Below are 17,922 nucleotides of genomic sequence, written 5' to 3' on the forward strand. Positions count from 1 at the left end.
AAAAAAAAAGTTAGAGAGAGAGTTTGGCATTCCCAGCTGATACTCTGATATCAAGTTTTCAAATATTGCAAAAATTTTACTAAAACCAATACTTTTCTTAGAAAATCAATCACTTTGATGTCATACACGAGCAAAATTTTTCTACAGCCATTTTACAACAATCATCAACTACCTGATTTAATAACCTATTTACAATGTCAAAAATAAACCATGCAGGTCCAAAAATCATAGCATGCACACTTTGAGATGCCCTGAAAAAACGGACACTCTGTGATGCCCACAACATAAAATGGAATTAGAGATCATAGCATTCAGTCTACCCTCCAAAACCCTCTCGTATAGAGTCCCCACTGAACATACAAGACGAGACACGATTCAATTACGTCCTCGTTCTTGTCGCTGTCAGGATAATGAAACTCTTATGTTAGGGAATGCGAAAAAATGTTATAATCGAGTATGCCTTCATAAAAGCCAGCATCAAGATCGCCTTCAGGAATGACAAAAAATTAGGTGAAGGCTTGGAGGGAAATGGAAATCTTGATTCTGTACAGAGTATAATTTCCAGAGTTTCTTCCAAGTCTCTCGTTACTGTAATGCACATTAACTGCCTGCATGGAAAGAAGAACATGTTTTTAAAACAAACGTATAAGAAGAGATGAAGGAACAAATATAGTCAAGTACAGCATTATGTCATAATCATGTCACAACAACAAACCCAATCATGCCAAATTCAGAATATTCAGAAAATTGAATATTTATGAAATAGGTAACCAATTAGATTACCTAAGAAGAAATTTAGACGGTTCAACTAGATGCAACATCTTATATCATAGATGTAATATATAACTTTGGCAATTGATATATTTGCATATATACCGTTGCCATCGAAGGTGTGTGGTGGTACCTGGTGATAAGTTGCATGGCTGCAATCATGACTCCCAATGTCCAGTGGCAGAATGAAAGGCAGAACGGCATTAAACATGTCCAAAACTTTCCTGAACGAACTTGTAACTTCTTTGTCAACAAGCCTCCAGTGAGAATCCTTCAGCTGAACATGAACTTAATATTTTACAAAACAGAGCGTCTCCCCCAACAACTTATTACATAACTATACAATAATCTGGAGAGGAAGATCTGCAAAGTAGATATCAATCTGGCTCACCATTTTCTAATAATGTTAGCAAACACAACCCCCGATTGCCAATCTTGGAGCGTTGTGTTCCATTGGCAAAATTTCCAGCAGTATCCAACCTATGAATGCACCTTCTACTCTCTGGTTTATTTTTTTGGCTAGAATCTCTTTCAAGAACATTCAGAAATCAGATCCCAATGAGTATCATGCATTTTGAACTTGCCAAATTGTGACAGCGCAAGATAGCATGAGCATTACAGTGGCAGCATGAAGCTGTGCTTGGGAGCACCTTCTACAAGGTCCAGGAGAATTAACATTTACAAATCTGCATTGCCAGATTACAACCCAGTTCCTAGATCGTTTGCCAGCTGAAGTATGCCACGCATCTGCAGGTATGGATTTTCTAACAGCTTTTCATTGTTGCTCTGCATGGAGAAAACAGATGTCAAAAGACTCAAAACTAGCAGTAATGGAGTAATAAAGAGACAACCAGACTTCAAAGCAAAGAGAGAAAGATCTATATTTCTGCCAGTGTAGGCAAGAAGTATCATTCAAAGCAATCTCCTTAAAATCTTAACAGTTAGAAATTAGCCAGCCATATAACATGACCCTTATAAAGGTTAAAATGGAACAACTGGAATGCAGCTTTCAAGCATGGTCAGCAATAGAAAAACATATTCAAAGATAAGTAGTTCACTACAAAGCCTTTGTATACTTGGGATAAGGGTAAGATAGTTTCATAACAAGGTTCAGTCTCTTTGAAACATTCCATACAGGCAGCAACAAGGAATAGGAATCCTATCTACAGTAGTTGCTCATTAATCTGGTCAACGTTATCACATCTTCCAACTGTGGTAGCTCGTACATAATTTTACAATGTCATCATACAGTTTAATGTTTCTTTCTCATGATTGCATATTCTGAACACCACCATATCAAACTAAAAGAATTGGCAATACAATAATATCTATGACAAAAAAGCACATATATTGTTTAAGGACTAATATTGAAAAAGTGACTGCATGCAAAACACAGAACAAGGCTCACCTGCTGAGCTCTAACAACGAGATTCTGAAGCATATGTTGGTACTTTTCAGGTTTCTCTGTCATCATTCGCTGCAAAATACAGAATTAATAGGTTAGCAGAATCGGTTGAACCACCTACTTGGTACTTGTACATTGTAGGGGAAAAAACACTCTTACCTTTAAAAGAAAGGCTGAGGAGTAGTATGCTACCCTCGAGTCTGTATCATCTAAGAGTTCCCTGAATTGTTTTCTACTCGTATATCAGCCATAGTCACATAGCAAAAATAAAATAAAATAAAAAAGTAAATAATAAGAAGAAAACTCATCAAAGGAAAGCCTGGAATTCCAGAATCACCTAAAAAATTCTTCCCCACCAACTTCCTGGAAAGCAGTAGGATCTGCAGTACATTTACCGATAAGAAGTAACAGAAGGGTAGCCCGTATGTCAGATGTGGCCCCGGGAAGGTTCCCTCGTCCCTTGCTTCCAACGGCTATACCCAACGCTATGTTATCTGTAGCTGCACCAGCAAGTTGAATCAATGGCCAATAGAACAAAGCAGCAGGAACACGTGTAACCAATTGCATGGGAACTATAGCTTGTCCTCGAAGAAGCAGTGCAGCCATCGATTCTGTCTCATGTTCTACAGGATTGTTGTTACCCGGGCCAGATCTGCCACTAGTTTCTTCGGTAAAAGCATCCTGGTAACTCTCCTTATCATCAACCTTCTTATTACCATCCATGCGAAAAAGAACCCTACCACGTTGCACATCATCTCCTACCTCTGTTGCACTTGCAGGAGGAACTCTCAAGCACAATTGAGAAAATAGTATGTCACACATCTGTTTAAAACAAGATAAAAGTTAGGGGAACGCGACATGCAATTCTCCAATACTGTTGAGAAACAGATTGACACTAGGATAACTAAATATGAATTTTCATTCTTTTGACAGAAAACAGTACCTGACAGAACAGCCAATAAACCTTTTTTTTTTTCAAAAAAGTAATGTCAAAATGTGAAGCGTCGTCAACTTCTACTAATGTCATTTAGCATTAATAAATACCTAATATGATGCACAAACAAATATTTTAGGTTCTCGTTGTACCCTACAGCGGGGCAAAAGAGAAGTCCATGTCCCTACAACATCATTTCTCTAACGATTTTCATAAGTACCACACCATATGCGTTCTCCAAGCATTGCAGTCAAAAGGGCTAAAAACTGTTAAGCATATTAGAAGCCTTTACAGTCGCATCCCCCTGATTTGTAACTATATGCATCTCTGGAATTGAAAGACCACATGCATAAGATCTAGTCAAGAGATTTCTAGTCCTTAAGCAATTACCTTCAAAATATTCATGCGATCTGTCTCATTAATCTGAAAAACCAAGGATAAGGCACTACTCATGATGTCTATCACTGCATTAGCTTTCTCAAGACGATTATCCTTGTGTATATTCCCAACATCACTGTCATGTGATTGCTGGGTTTTAGTTTCATTTAACAAAATTTTACACCTCATGAGAAGCCTTTCAAGAACAAACAGAAAACCCCATCTGATGATGCTGTGCTTTGACTTCAAAAGACCACACATAAGAGAAATGGGCAGAGGAACATCTGAAGGAATGTCTGAAGCAACTGCAGAATCATGAACAACAGCATGGGAAATTTTCTGCTGCATGTTTTTAATATTTGACCATATACTTGAATTCCTTTCATCACTAATTTCTGCAATAAGCAGGTCAGCTAACCAGACATACGCATTCCGATGGTAAGCAATATTCCCAGAATGAAGTAGGGAATGCAAAATGGCCCATGAGAGCTTTGCTTTCATGCCAACACCATTTCTTAAAACTGCACCTTCAATGCTATCCAAAGACTTGTAGGATTTTGTTATTTGCATCATATGTAAGAACTCCGTGTCCAAATGAGTAAATGAACTAATGGTTGCACCAAATTTCTCCAGTACACTCTCCAACAGCTGTAAAGTTGAATAAACTTTAGAAGCAGCACATTAACAAAGATTAATTGACTTCAAAATTATAGAAACAAAAATAACTATCCAACAATCTCTGAAATTAGTGAAAACCTCCAGTAGAAACCACACACCTATTTACCACTTACAAGAGGGGAAAACCAAATGCATATTTATCGAAACAAGTGTGAATAAAATATGATATACGTGAAACTCCCTAAGAGCTCATCAGTCAGTTCACCTCTGTCCATGCCAACAATAGATAGCAAACAGGCTGATGAAAAAGCTCACAGAAGACAAGCTGGGTAGGAACATAATTGACTTAAATATTCCAGTGACAAAACTTTTGAAGAATGCAGCTCCCCTCCTTTATAGAGAAACATACACAAACACCAACTCAAACACACCGCACACACACTTTTGATACATACCATATTTAGCCGTTCACTGTTTGGATATCTAGACAAGGCATCAGAAATAGAATTCCTCATAAGTTCCCCAATGCCTATCACCCCAAGCTTAATACAGATATAAACGGCTTCAGACGCATCAGCCATTGTGAGAAGAACAACAAGAGGCTGAATCTCATCATCACTATACTCCGTGCCTCCTGTAGCTATGCATGCTTCATTAATTTGATGCAAAACATAGTCAAAAAGCACCAAAAACAGATTTCTTCTTTCATCCCTTGATTTCGCTAGTGAATACTGCATCGCACAAGCATCATGGCTTGGAATTAGATATTGCTGGTTGAACAAAACCATACAGAAAGTTTTATAGTTTGGTTTCATAAAACAAGAATACATTACATAAGCATTTCAATAAATCTTATTTGAAAAAACAGATCCATCACCATTCATCAATCAGCTAAAGTAATCATTTACATCAGATTATTGAAGTGTTGTTTGACCTCACCAATGATAATGGAACTTCTTTACAACGCAGATGATAATAATATTCTGATTACCAAGGGCCCTTAGTTCTATGCTTCGGATTCAGTAGCTTCAGAATCTTTTTTTCTTATAATCAAGCATTCAAGCTTCTAACTATTGATTTCAGTGTCAAGAAAAATTAGTAGCATACCTCAAGAAAAATAAACTCAATTCCACCAATCAGATCAACTTGCTCCACAACAAATAAACGGGTACTTGAGACAGTCTCATCGGTTTCTTCAGGTACTTGATAAAACATGTTTGCTAACATGCTAATAAGCTTGCAATGAACTACTTCTGCCCAAGAATTCTTCCTGCTAATTACTAGTAGCGCCTTAACAACCTAAAAGTAGACATTAAAACAACAATCAAGATAGAAACTCATAACTGTTGGGATATAAATGAATCAGTAAATGGCATTGTAGATGATAGTAATCATGGCATCAGGATATGTAAATTTATAGAAACCAGTTCTCTTTTTTCTTTTTCTTTTTCTTTTTCTTTTTGAAACCCAGGAATCCCCAAGCCCGCTTTCGCTGACTGGGTGTCCAAACCCTACAATCTTTAGGCGGCAGGAAACTATATCATATGGCTAGGTAGGGGGTATGAACCCTGGACCACATGCGAGAAGCCCATGAGGCTGACCATTCCTACTAAACTCTTGTTGGTAAGGTAATAAGCCCCATTGAGAGTAACCTTACATCTAGAGGCATAGATGGTGTTACAACATACACCAGGAGAATACTGGAAAGAATTCCAAATAAACACTAATAAAAACAGACTCACAGTTGAATATTCGTAAACCTTGCAGTATGATTTTATAAAAATTGCAAAATATCTCACCCTTATGTCAAGTCCATTTATCCGGTTTCTCAATATTTTGCCTCTATCACAGACAAAATAAAGCAAGCAGCTAAGAGCAGAAGCCCATACAGATTCTTCTTTCTCTTCTATCTACAAGAACGGAAAAACTAAAGGTTAAAGAATGATGACAATATCTGCATTGATCAACAGAGATATAAATTGAAACATTGATGCATAGTGAAATTTGTTCTAAAGTGCTTGTTAGGGTGGAAAGATACCGCAAAATTTATTAAGATAAGAGAGGTGCATTTTCACTGGGAAAGGAACAGATGTTTGGCATCTTTGTAATTTGTCCAAGCATTTAGGGATATTACATTTAGTTTTGTAATTTTGATCGAGTAGGAGCTATGTTTTAATTGCAATCTATCAACTATGACATTTTACTTTATAGTTGGAAACTAGTTATATTTTTGTCATTCAAAATATACAAACTCTTTGACCAATATATATATATATATATATATATATATATATATACAAACTCATTTGGTGAACTATATGCCTTCTTCACTACAATAAGCCCAACAGTACCAAGTTTCCTTCCACCAACTCATCTTATTTCATGCCTACTTTTTCTTTTCTTATCGCTTTCAAAAAGAAAAAACAATTACAATTTCCCTAATTCTTTGACTCAACTGACCCTCCTCATAACCCCATCTTCAAGATGGAGAAAATAATTTATTTTCTGTAGACCAAGTTATCCTAATTAAAAAATTAATTAATTAATTAATTTTAAAAAAAAACATTTTCTGAAATCCACTATAAACTAATCACTAAATAAATCTCATCAATTGCAATCCAGTAATAGATAAACCGCAAACCAGAAAAAGAAACAAGCAATTAAATGTAATAAATTTTCTTAAGTCCAAAACTAAACTATGAAGCAAAGAGAATGTTGGCAGAAAATATCATAATACAGATTGAATGGAAACAACAAACTGTCTCCCAATAAAGACTCATATCTAGATGCATATTTATCAATGTTTTACTAAATACTAAAGAAGAGTGCATCTTAGAAAAAATGCCTCCAATTTTTCCAATAATAAAAGAAGGGTTCACAATATATATAGGATCAGAAAAATAAAGACAAGTTAACATCACTATTTTGTAGCTTCTTAATGTAACCCAAGCAGATAATTCAAATATAAAAGAAACTATACCTGAACAAGAAGAAGCAAAATCTCATATAAAATATTTAAAATCCATGATTCAAAATTATCAATAGCTGAGGAGCTGCCCATCAAAACAGAATCTGATCTTCTCATTTCTTGTGTTGCAAGCTTAGCTTCACTGTCAAAATATGATTCTTGAGAATAATCTTCTTCAATTGTGGAAGCATCATCCGTAACCATTGGCTCTAGTAAATGAGCATGAACTCCAAGGTTCAGAATGAAATCAAATGCACGAACTCTACATGTTGCTGTTGGAGAATTAAGCATTTCCTGAAAGATCATACAAAAAAACAGAAAAACAATTGGAATGATGAAAAAAGTCAGAGGGGGGTGTGGGGAGAGAGAGGGAGGGAGAGAGGCACATATTCCAATCACAAAAAGTCAACCAGTAATCACCTGAAGCATAGACAAAGTGAGAGGAGCAGCAGTCCCAGAATCCAAAACATACCTACAAAAAGAGATTTTCAATGACTGCTATCCATGACCGAACACAACATAGTATGCAATTAGAGCAAAAAGCAGAAAATGGGACATTAACATGGAGAGGGAGGGAGTTACACACACAATCACACAAAATAGAAGTAGGACATCAAGAATGACTGTAATATTACTGGCCGTAGTCATGGAAACATACATGTCAATAACAAGTTTGATTAAGACGCTCACTGCTGCATCCATTGACGGCTTTCCATAGTTATTATTTAATCTAGATGATAATGTCATCACATTAGCAGTTGGTGAAGATGCCTCAGAGCAAACTGCAGCAATGACCTCACAAACCTCAGCTGGATTCAAGCGCAAGGGTTGTTGTTCACTGATCCACATAAAAAATATGGTGAGAGAAAGTAAACTGGAACAAAAATGCTAGCTACTTGAATATCAATTCAAAAGACACGAGTGCTATAACAACACTCACAGCCAACATCAAAAAGTATTTCCAAGGAATCAAGAATATTAAGGGATCTTGTAAAACAACCAATCTCCTATTTGTTACCTGTAGTGACGATATTGGAATAGCGGTTTAGCCCTGGGACGAAATGTGCTCACTGGAGATTCGTCCCTGAAATTTTACACTTAAAATATTCAGAACAGCATTTGTTTGATCAAACTTCATTATCATGCTAAAGTTATAATTTCATATGATGTATGACTGTGAGTGTAAGTTAACTAATAAGCCTCTGAAAACAGGGATTAACAATAGATTAGCTTAAATGTACAGTGTACACCCTCGGTAGTAAAATAAGTATCTTCAAAGGCCACTAATCATACAAGAAATATCTTTAGATTTCATGTTTCTATCCTGTGGTAATTTTATCTATGCAACAAAATTAAAGAATTCAATTTGCATCGGAGTCCTTCTATTTGAAAATGTCGAACAAAGTTCACCAAAGATGTCATAGAGATTATAGAAGATGGAATGGCATACCATATCTGACTAGGGCCGGATTTAGTGCGTTTTGATGCTGTTATTGCCCTCAAGTGGGCACGTGCAGCGGAAGAATCGGTAATTGCGGTTACTGGTGAAGGTTGCAACAGTTGATCAAGATAAGGCATATCAGCAGTTCCAAAAAACTTCCAAGGTTGACCTTTCATTTTAGCTTTCATGTCTCCAACAAGTAGAGCTGCTGCACCTACTTCTAGGAGATTATATGTTCTCATTTCTTGAGAATTTACAACGCGATCACTTGACGATGGAACATGTAAAGTACTTGAGTTAATTTATAAGCAATACAAGAAAGCTAACATAAAGACAAACTAAAACTGAAAACTGAATAGGAGATAAAGAACAACCCGCAGAGTTAGAAGGTAACAAGCCATTTCTGTGTGTACCTTTCAGTTAGCAATAATGATGACTGCTGTTCTCCAAGCCAGCGCCACCTGAGAACGTCGAGTGCGAGGTATTCAAGATCTTTCATTCCATCAACCTTTTCAATATTTGATAGGTTCAAAATAGACATAGTAGTGACGTCTTTATTCTCCAAAGGTTCCCCAGTGTGTGCAGGGCTTAGCTGCCCATTGAAGGATCTACTCAACAAAGAAGACAAACTTGGAAGGGATTGTCTTGTTGCAGACAGGGCTCCAGAAAAAGCACCCGGGTGGAATGATCGCCTTGGAAGATGTTGAGACACCAGAGACCGCACATAGTTTAATGACTTCACAAGAGTCCCAGGACTAGGTACAGACAAAGGGGGAGTATTTGTAGATGCTGTTGACGCAAATGATTGTGACAATGGAGACAATTTCCGGTTTGGACCAATATCACATTCGGCAATAGTGTTTATACAAAACCGATCAATCTGCAGTAATGTCTCTTCGCTGGGTTTGTACCTTCAAAGTAAAACAAAAGCATGTCTCAAAACTCTGAATTTAAAAACACTAAAAATAACAAAATCAACACCAAACAGAAAAGAAAACAAAATTTACACATGTTAGAATAACTGGTGCAACAAGGGTGAGATACAACATTGTCTACATGGTATCTTTAATTTTTAAATCCAATGAGATCAATAGAGGAAAAAAATATCTCAAGATATATAGAACATACCTTAGGAGGTAGCGTTTCAAAAGTGCCACACACCTTGAAACAACTGCAGGGCTGGCATAAAAGAAAACCAACATCAGGAAAAAGGATCTATACCATAACAACTATTTTTTATACAGAGCTTGATGGAAAATCCATTGGCAAAAATCAAGATATGATTAGCAAGTGCAAATGGAGACAATTTACATGCATTTGGAAGACAATAGATGTATATACAGCCAGACACACATACATATGTGTATAAAAAAATTTGTAATCTTATTAAATTCCCTTGGTGTGTTATGTGAGTGTGAGTGCATTATCTATTCTTACTCTGTACATATCTTCAACTTATACTAAATGCCACAAAAGCTCTTTATCAATAGTTCTTTACCATAAGCTAAACCACAAAATTTACCCCCAACTTGAAGTTTCACGAGTATGCACATGTGAACTCACACTTGGTTTGACACAAGCATAATAATTTATGGATCATAAATTCTCTCACTATTCCTAGAAACATTCTGTTTATCCTGTTGCTGGATTGCATGAAGCATTCAAGTTAAATCAAGAAGAGAAAACCTATAAGAGTTACCTACAGGAGTTACCTGCGCTCCCTCTCAGCAATGGTATGTTCTAAAATCACATTGTAAGACAAGTCCATCGTTGTTGGGGATGCTAGATAATCCTGCCAATCATAAGTTTAATTTGTGAAATGTGAAATTGCAGCTCATGCAAGTCAATCGAATAAGATGAGCAACGACATGATAAAGACATCTCAATAAGATGTCAGCTCTACCTGCCTGGATAACTGGACAGTCCAGTATCCAGAAAGGGCAATAAAAGCTGGATGTAATTACAAAATGAACAGAGCTTCCATTTCAAATAACATAATTGCTACTTCAAGCCAAGTGGGGCAGTGATATCTAGATGTCCTCTTTAACCAGAACTTTTGAAAACTAATCAATAAAAAAGTGCTGACATTTTACTTAAGACATAAAGAGAGCATCAAATCAATTGCAAATGCTAATATGTAATCCCGAATCATCGAGAGAATACAGTTAAACAGCTCCATGCAAAACCAATAATAGGAAACCACTTCAGAAACAGCTTCTCTTGTTGCCGTTACGAAACAATTCTTACCAAAGAAATAAAACTACAAATTAACTCTGGGGAGTTCTTAATTCTACAGATGGGTAACAAATCGAACAAAGTGCTCTTATAAAAATAATAAACTATTCAAACAAAGTGCAACAAAATTGCATTTCCACTTTTCCCCCATCATAGATAACTAAAGAAGCCAATTAAAACTAAATGCAACGAAGTAATCTAAGCCAGCAACAAGTGCTTAAATTGGGTAAACCACATTTAATTACTATCTCTTTTCTGTTCTAATCTCTGCTATTGTTCAAACAGAGTTCAAAGCTCCATAAGCACTCAACTCATCCAAACTCCACCAATTCAAACCCAAATCACACACACAGTGAGACCTAGATTCCACAAACCAAGCCAGCATTTCAAAGATCCAAAAAAAAAAAAAAAAACGAAATCAGAAACCGCGAAACCACACACAGAATTCACTCACCCTCAGAATTCTCGAAGCTTCGGAGAGCAGCACAGAGGACGAACTGCTGGCATGGTGCAAGCTGGCCGCCGACGACGCCAGACAATCCGCCACCGCCCGCCGCAGCGGCTCCGGCGGCTTCTTCATCGACGAAGATCTCAGCCTCGCAACTCCTCCCACTCCTCCTCCGCCGGCCACCTGAAGCCTCGAACTCCCGGGGCTCCGTCCCGGACTGTAGACCGACGACATCGGGTCCCGCTCCGAATCCAACACACACTCGAAAACTCGGATTTGCTCTCTCTAACGCTTTCTCTGCAGTGGGGCTTCACCGTGGTGAAACTCTACATTTGAGGAATCGGATTATAACGAATCCGAGTGGGTTCGTTCGTTCATTGAACTTGGAAATGAATCAGAGGAATAGAGAGAGCTGTAATTTTCTTCTTCTTTTTCGTTTTCTGAATTGAAATTTTTTTTTTTTTGCTTCTTAATTTTGGGATTAGCTGTACGTATTGGCGTGGTTTTATGAGGACTCATTAGCTGGCATGCGCTAGAATTTGTCACCTTTTTAGTAGTGGGAATAAGGGCATTTTCGGGATTATGAAAGTTGGCCCGGACACAGAAGAGCACTGGATTCTGGTGTTTTTGTCGCTTTTTAGCTTCCTGGGTTAATTTTTCCGTTGGTGTATTAATTTAATGGGAATGGGGTGAGTTGGGAATCTACGCTTTGTAATGGTGGGCACTAGGGTTTTGTTTCCAGATACAAGGAATTTCTGTGAATGCCCCTACTGGATTTCTTTTGCTATTTTTAAAAAAAAAACATTCCATAAACATCATATCCAATAATCCAAGTCATGGCTAATTCAAAAATTACTCATTTTTTAATGTTTATTTCAGACTCGGAGTATGAAAAACAGGGTAACTAGGGCTTTGACCACTATTTGAGCAAGCTTAAAATTGACTGAACAAATGTTTTGATATGCCTGTAAACTATTTGTGTTCATTTTTACTTAACATCGTGAAGTATGTTGAGTGTCATATTAACATGTCAACTGACACAACCTTGTAAACCTTGTGTGCTCTAAGGGTGCCAAAACTCTATCAAAGTTTGAAACTAAATTTTATATAATTTCATCTTAAACGTTACAAAATGTAAGCATCTCAATCGAATTTAGAGACTAAACTCTCTGGTTTCATTTTAACGTAAAATAATATATATATATTTTTTAAATGTGAACCTTATACACATATTATCACTCGTTAATAAGGATGACACTATTGTGTAATAGTGATTGTTCACTCTAATTTGACAAAGTTTTATTTATTAGATCCTATTTTTTATTAAAAAAAAATTCTTAAGTAGCCTTAACAGAACTGTTATTATTTCACGAGTTTTTCTATTGGGACCTCTATATTTGCTCATTTGACCTCTTATCTCTTTACACCTTCTATTTGCGTTTTAAAAAGTAAAATTTGTTGAGTAAATCTCTTTTAAGTTTTAAATACCTAACTTAACCTTAGTCATAAAAGAAAATGTCTTGGAGCATTAAAGATGAGTTTTAATGCTCCTTTAATTATTTATTTACCACAAAGAAACTTGATATTGTTAAAAAAAAATATATGAGATTTTATTGAAAAAAGATAGCATAACTAATTAACAGAAATTTATCATGGGTTTTTCAAGCCTACTATTTCATGCTTAATTATGGATTTTCAAAGCTTAATTTTATGGTTTATGGTTGCATGCTGGATTCTACATAGGTTGCAATATTAAATTTGTTCATGCTCTATTTTTTTATCATTTATTTTTGTCTTATATGCCGCTTCACAAACTTATTTGGTTAGTTTACATGAAGGCTATCGATCTCATGTTTCATGATCCTTATAATACTTTGCATCATTGTATTATATTTATATAATTCACCACGTAATTTTGAATGCATTTTCTCTTGTTTTTTCTTCTTCAAAAGTTTTTATAAACAAAGAAAATGAGAAATGTGAAATAAGAACTAAAATGGAAATGAATAATTAAAGTACTGTAAATGTGTTTCCATTATGATAATTCTTAATAGAGGGAAAAATATTTTCCTTATTAATTTGTTGTCTGTAATCACAAATTCATCAATGAGTGTCACGTAGTACCTTGAGCCTCCTAGAGATTGTACAGGTAAAGGCCCCCACACGTCAGTATGAACCAGTTCAAACTTTGTAGTCTTTGGCTCTTTTTGTATAAGGACACATATGTTATTGAATAATTAAAAAATAAACGAGATCTAATGAGTACATTAAAAGATTGCAATAAAAATTATCTTATTTCACAACCATCATAATATTACACGAATTGGACCGATTACAAACACAAAAGTTAATCCAACAAAGCCCCATATTTATTGTATCCAACCAAATCCAATAACCGTTAGGGCTCTGAGCAAATGCATGCCGGCCTGACTCAATCTCTACAGTAGGGATCTAGGACTGTCATGGTTTCGCATCGCCTCCAAGACCTCCGACATCAAGCCAAGGCGAATCTGAGCGTACACGTGTCCCTTCCACTTCCTCCTAACCAACTCCTCCCCCAATCTAACCGCCGCCTCAACGGTCTCCTCCGCGCCATTAACCGCCGAGTCAACAATCCCCTTCTCCACGGCCACCGCCGCCGTCATCTTATCCGCTCTGAGCATCAAATCGCGCCGCGCCGCCGCCGACCCGACCTTATTCTTAATCAGCGCGTGAACCGAAGCCGGAATCACAAGCGCGATATCCATCTCGCTCATGTAGACGAACCCCCTGTCCTTCCTCATAAAAACATAGTCGTGGCATCGCGCGAGGATGAAGCCGGCGGCGGAGGCGTGGCCGGTGACTGCGGCGATGGTCGGCAACGGGAGGGAGATGAAGTCGGCCACGACCGACCGGAGCTTCGAGGCCATGAGCTCGCCTCGGGCTTTGTCCGATCCGGCCCAGTCCAGATCGAAGCCGTTGGAGAAGAATTTGCCGTGTGCGGTGGTGATCAGGGCTACGGAGGATGACGTGGCGGCGGCTCGGACGGTGTTTAAAGCGGATTGGATTGCATCCAGTAGAGTTGGGTTGAGCCTATGCTCACCTGGCCCAGTTAGCGTGAGGATGAAGATGTCGCCTTTCTTCTCCAACGTGCACATTTTTGAAGTCTCACTCTGTCAGAGAATCAATTTTCTTCAAGCTTTGAAATTTGTTATGATCAATTGGATGTTGAGATTGGAGTGTGGCACAAGTTACTTCCTTTTTGCTGGATACTTGTGTGAATATCCTAGATATTGGATAGTACTTCCTAGAGCGTACATTGCCGTTTGGTCCCCATTTAATCAAAATAAATACCAAATTAAAAAAATTATGTTATGTTCAATGATGGAACATGCGGCTGCTGGGCTTGAGATAGGCCTCATTGTCAAGCTGGGGTAAGATCTTATTATATTTTTAAATAATAATAGGTCTGACTTTATTGTAAATCGTCAAATTTAAGCTCGTCTTTATAAAGAAGGCCTTGAGGGCTTTTTTAGGCCGAACCTAGTAATCTTCATTTTTTTCGGGCCAGGTCGGACTTTATTTACAAAGAAATATTTAAAGATACTATTAGAGATTACAATTAAAACAAGAATCATCAATTCATTATCAATTCATTCAACAATTGGATCGATGAAGTTATCGTAAGGGTTTATCCTTTGAACCATAGGTATTCTTTCGGGAGCATTATGAGCTAATGAAGCATGGGGATCCTATTGGAATTGGGATCCAAAAGAGACTTGGGCATTTATTACTTGGACCATATTTGCGATTTATTTACATACTGTGAGTGAAACTATGAGAACCCACAACCATAAGTGGACATGTCTAATTTCTGATCAACAAATAAAGCCATTAGTAAAATGAGTTAATTACATATAAGTGCATATTTGAATGTTTTTTTAGTCATAAGGCCACCAACTATTTTTTTTCCCACATAAGGCCACTAGATTAAAAAATGTGTTATATTTTGGATACAAAAACCAACATATTTACATATATGCCACTAGAGTAAAAAGTCAACAATTATTCTCTCTCCTCTCAGGTGAGGTCTCCGGCCAACTTCCGGCGGCTCTCCGGCCAACCTCCGGCGATCACAAAATCTACTGTCACTAACACCAAAAGCTACTGTGATGATCATTCCGGCAACCTCCGGCGAGGTCACAAAAGCTACTATTACTAACAATAAAAGCTACTGTCACTAGCAACAAAAGCTACGCTGGTGAGATTTCCGGTGAGGTCACAAAAGCTACTATTACAAGCAACAAAAGCTACACTGTTGAGATTTCCAACGAGGTCACAAAAGCTACTGTCACCAGCAACAAAAGCTAAGCTGGTGAGATTTCCGACGAGGCATAAAAGCTACTGTTACCAGCAACAAAAATTACTGTCACTAACAAAAGCTACGCTCTACGAAACCAAAAACTATTATCTCTACCAACAAAAACTACTGTCACCAATACCAAAAGCTACTCTCACCACCAACAAACACTATTGTCACCAACATTAGAAGGCTGCTCTCACCATCATCAAAAGTTACTCCTAACAATGCCAAAAGCAATAACTAAGCAAAACAAAAGCTACTCTGAGAGACTGAAAAAGTCATTCTCAAAGATTAACAAAGATATGGAAATCTAAAGGATACAACCAAAATAAAAAAGCTACTACAATTGAGAAATGAAAACATATTCAATGCTATAAAAAGTATGCAGGGTTCAACAATGATATAATTATGTAAAAAGCTACTATCATAGTTGTAAAAAACCACTACCATAGTTGTGAAAATCTATTACAATAGTTGTATAAAACTACTGTCAAGCTCTACCACACTACACGCTAACCATAGACATTATTTTGCCACCTTCAGCATTAGACTTCATTTCAACATTTCTTGGTTGGCCGGATAATCTCTTGGTAAATGGAGGGTTCAGTACTCAAATTCACATGATTTTCGGAATCTACTATTGCAAATGTAAAGGGAAAGAATTCTGCAAGAAGATACAACAAAATATTAGTATTTAAAATGTAGACTAAAAACAAGCAATCTAAAAATCTACTGACATAGACACAGAAAGCTACTATGACACATGTACAAAGTTACTAAACCAGTAATAAAAATCTACTGACATACATGTTGATTGCACAAAACCAGCTGATTATCCATGTTGATAGTGTAACAAAAATCCCAAACAAGAAATGCTAGAGATACAAAATCATAACAAAAAGAAAATTAAATTTAATTCAGAATCATGCTTTTCTAAATTTGATAAGCTATTAACAAAAGACCACTTGAAATCAATAAAAATAAAAATAAAAAAGTTACTGACATCATATTGAAAAGATACTAACATAGATATAGAAAACTACTATCACTGTGTTAAAAAGCCACTATAACAGTTATAGAGAGGTAATGACTTCAAATCAATAAAAATGAAAGCAAAAAAGCTACTGAGTACTGACATCAAATTGAAAAGCTACTAACATATGGATAGATTGCTATTATCATTGTGTTGAAAAACCGCTATAACAGTCACAGAAAACCACTATAACATATATACAAAGCTATTGAACCAATAATAAAGAGGCATTGACATAGATACTGATTGCAGAAAACCAGCTAATTATACATGTTGATAGTGTAACACAAATTGCAAACAAGAAATGATTGAGAATTAAAAACTGTATTGTGATCTTTTCAAGAATTATCATAATTGCAAACTACAATTAAACGTTTGCAAACTATGGAACTCATCATAAACAGAAGTTCGATCCAAATATACTATTGAAACCAAATTAGTCCAGAAATCCAATTACAGAAGAGGACCATTGGAACCCAAATGGACCATCATTAATAAAAACAGAGCATAAAACTTAAGATTCTGGCTATAAAGATAACAAACTTTGTTGGCTTTCCACAAAAGTGAAGTAAAATAGAATAATAAAAGAATCAATCTGACTGCCAACCAGACAAACATATATATATGAACACAAATCTTGATACAGTAGTAGTATTCTACTAACATACATGCAATAGCATATAAGATAAGACAAAAATCAATCAATATAAAATGGCAATAGCCAGAATGTCAATCTTCTCGCTTCCTTTGAACCTAACATGGAATGCATTGTAAGCTAGAAGACCTCAAAATGCATTTTTCAATTTTGATACGATTCTAAGAACCTATAGCATTGAATACTACTCATCATAAACAAATCCAAATATACTACGATCGATTACTTCATAGTTTTCACCAGGCAATTAAAATTGAGGTTTTCAAAATAATTTGCAGCTACGAATTCAAATTCAAACGAAATGGAAAATGTGAATTACTTGAGAGACGACGGAGCCGAGGCTTGGAGACGACGAATCCGAGGCTTGGAGACGACGAAGCCGAGACAAGTCCAGAAGAAGCATGAGAACGCGAGGAACGTCGATGGCGAAACACCGAGAAAAGCCAACAGTGCTCAGATCTACACTGAGAATGCGATCCGGAAGCACACCAACACCAAATTCAGAGGACGGCGGCGTCGGCCTTGCACGTGACGGCGGCCGGAGCTTGTTGACTGACCTAGAACATCTACACGCCCTGGTGGAGCGACGGGAGCTTGTTCGCGCTGTGGATCTTCGAGTCGCAAGTCAGATACAGGTAGGCCGAGTCGGTGAGGCAAAAGAAGGCCGCCGGCAACGACTTGCCGGTGTCGTAGT

General features: G+C 36.9%; 2 protein-coding genes across 4 annotated transcripts; both read right to left on the reverse strand.

The window, feature by feature from the left end:
* Positions 1–74: 74 nt before the first annotated feature.
* Positions 75–11,705, reverse strand: LOC112182650. 3 transcript variants are annotated; one of them, XM_024321165.2, is made up of 19 exons: positions 11,205–11,705; positions 10,228–10,307; positions 9,644–9,694; positions 8,929–9,426; positions 8,525–8,782; positions 8,093–8,158; positions 7,733–7,912; positions 7,495–7,546; positions 7,087–7,368; positions 5,906–6,016; positions 5,214–5,405; positions 4,562–4,837; positions 3,501–4,136; positions 2,514–2,998; positions 2,336–2,408; positions 2,180–2,248; positions 1,163–1,557; positions 905–1,048; positions 75–608 (listed from the first exon to the last, which is right to left on the reverse strand). In XM_024321165.2, the coding sequence occupies exons 1-17, from the start codon at positions 11,430–11,432 to the stop codon at positions 1,471–1,473; spliced, it is 3,624 nt and encodes a 1,207-aa protein (XP_024176933.1). In that variant the 5' UTR covers positions 11,433–11,705; the 3' UTR covers positions 75–608; positions 905–1,048; positions 1,163–1,470. The 3 variants fall into 3 exon arrangements, with proteins under 3 accessions (XP_024176933.1, XP_024176934.1, XP_024176932.1); XM_024321166.2 differs by having other exon boundaries at positions 905–1,557; positions 2,336–2,396; XM_024321164.2 differs by having other exon boundaries at positions 905–1,557.
* A 1,760-nt stretch (positions 11,706–13,465) lies between these two features.
* On the reverse strand, positions 13,466–14,497 carry LOC112196961 (enoyl-CoA delta isomerase 1, peroxisomal). Its single transcript, XM_024337469.2, has one exon. The coding sequence runs from the start codon at positions 14,333–14,335 to the stop codon at positions 13,637–13,639; it is 699 nt and encodes a 232-aa protein (XP_024193237.1). The 5' UTR covers positions 14,336–14,497; the 3' UTR covers positions 13,466–13,636.
* Between the last annotated feature and the right edge of the window lie 3,425 nt (positions 14,498–17,922).

Source organism: Rosa chinensis, chromosome 1 (genome assembly GCF_002994745.2).
Source record: "Rosa chinensis cultivar Old Blush chromosome 1, RchiOBHm-V2, whole genome shotgun sequence".
In the NCBI taxonomy this organism is placed as follows: domain Eukaryota; kingdom Viridiplantae; phylum Streptophyta; class Magnoliopsida; order Rosales; family Rosaceae; genus Rosa; species Rosa chinensis.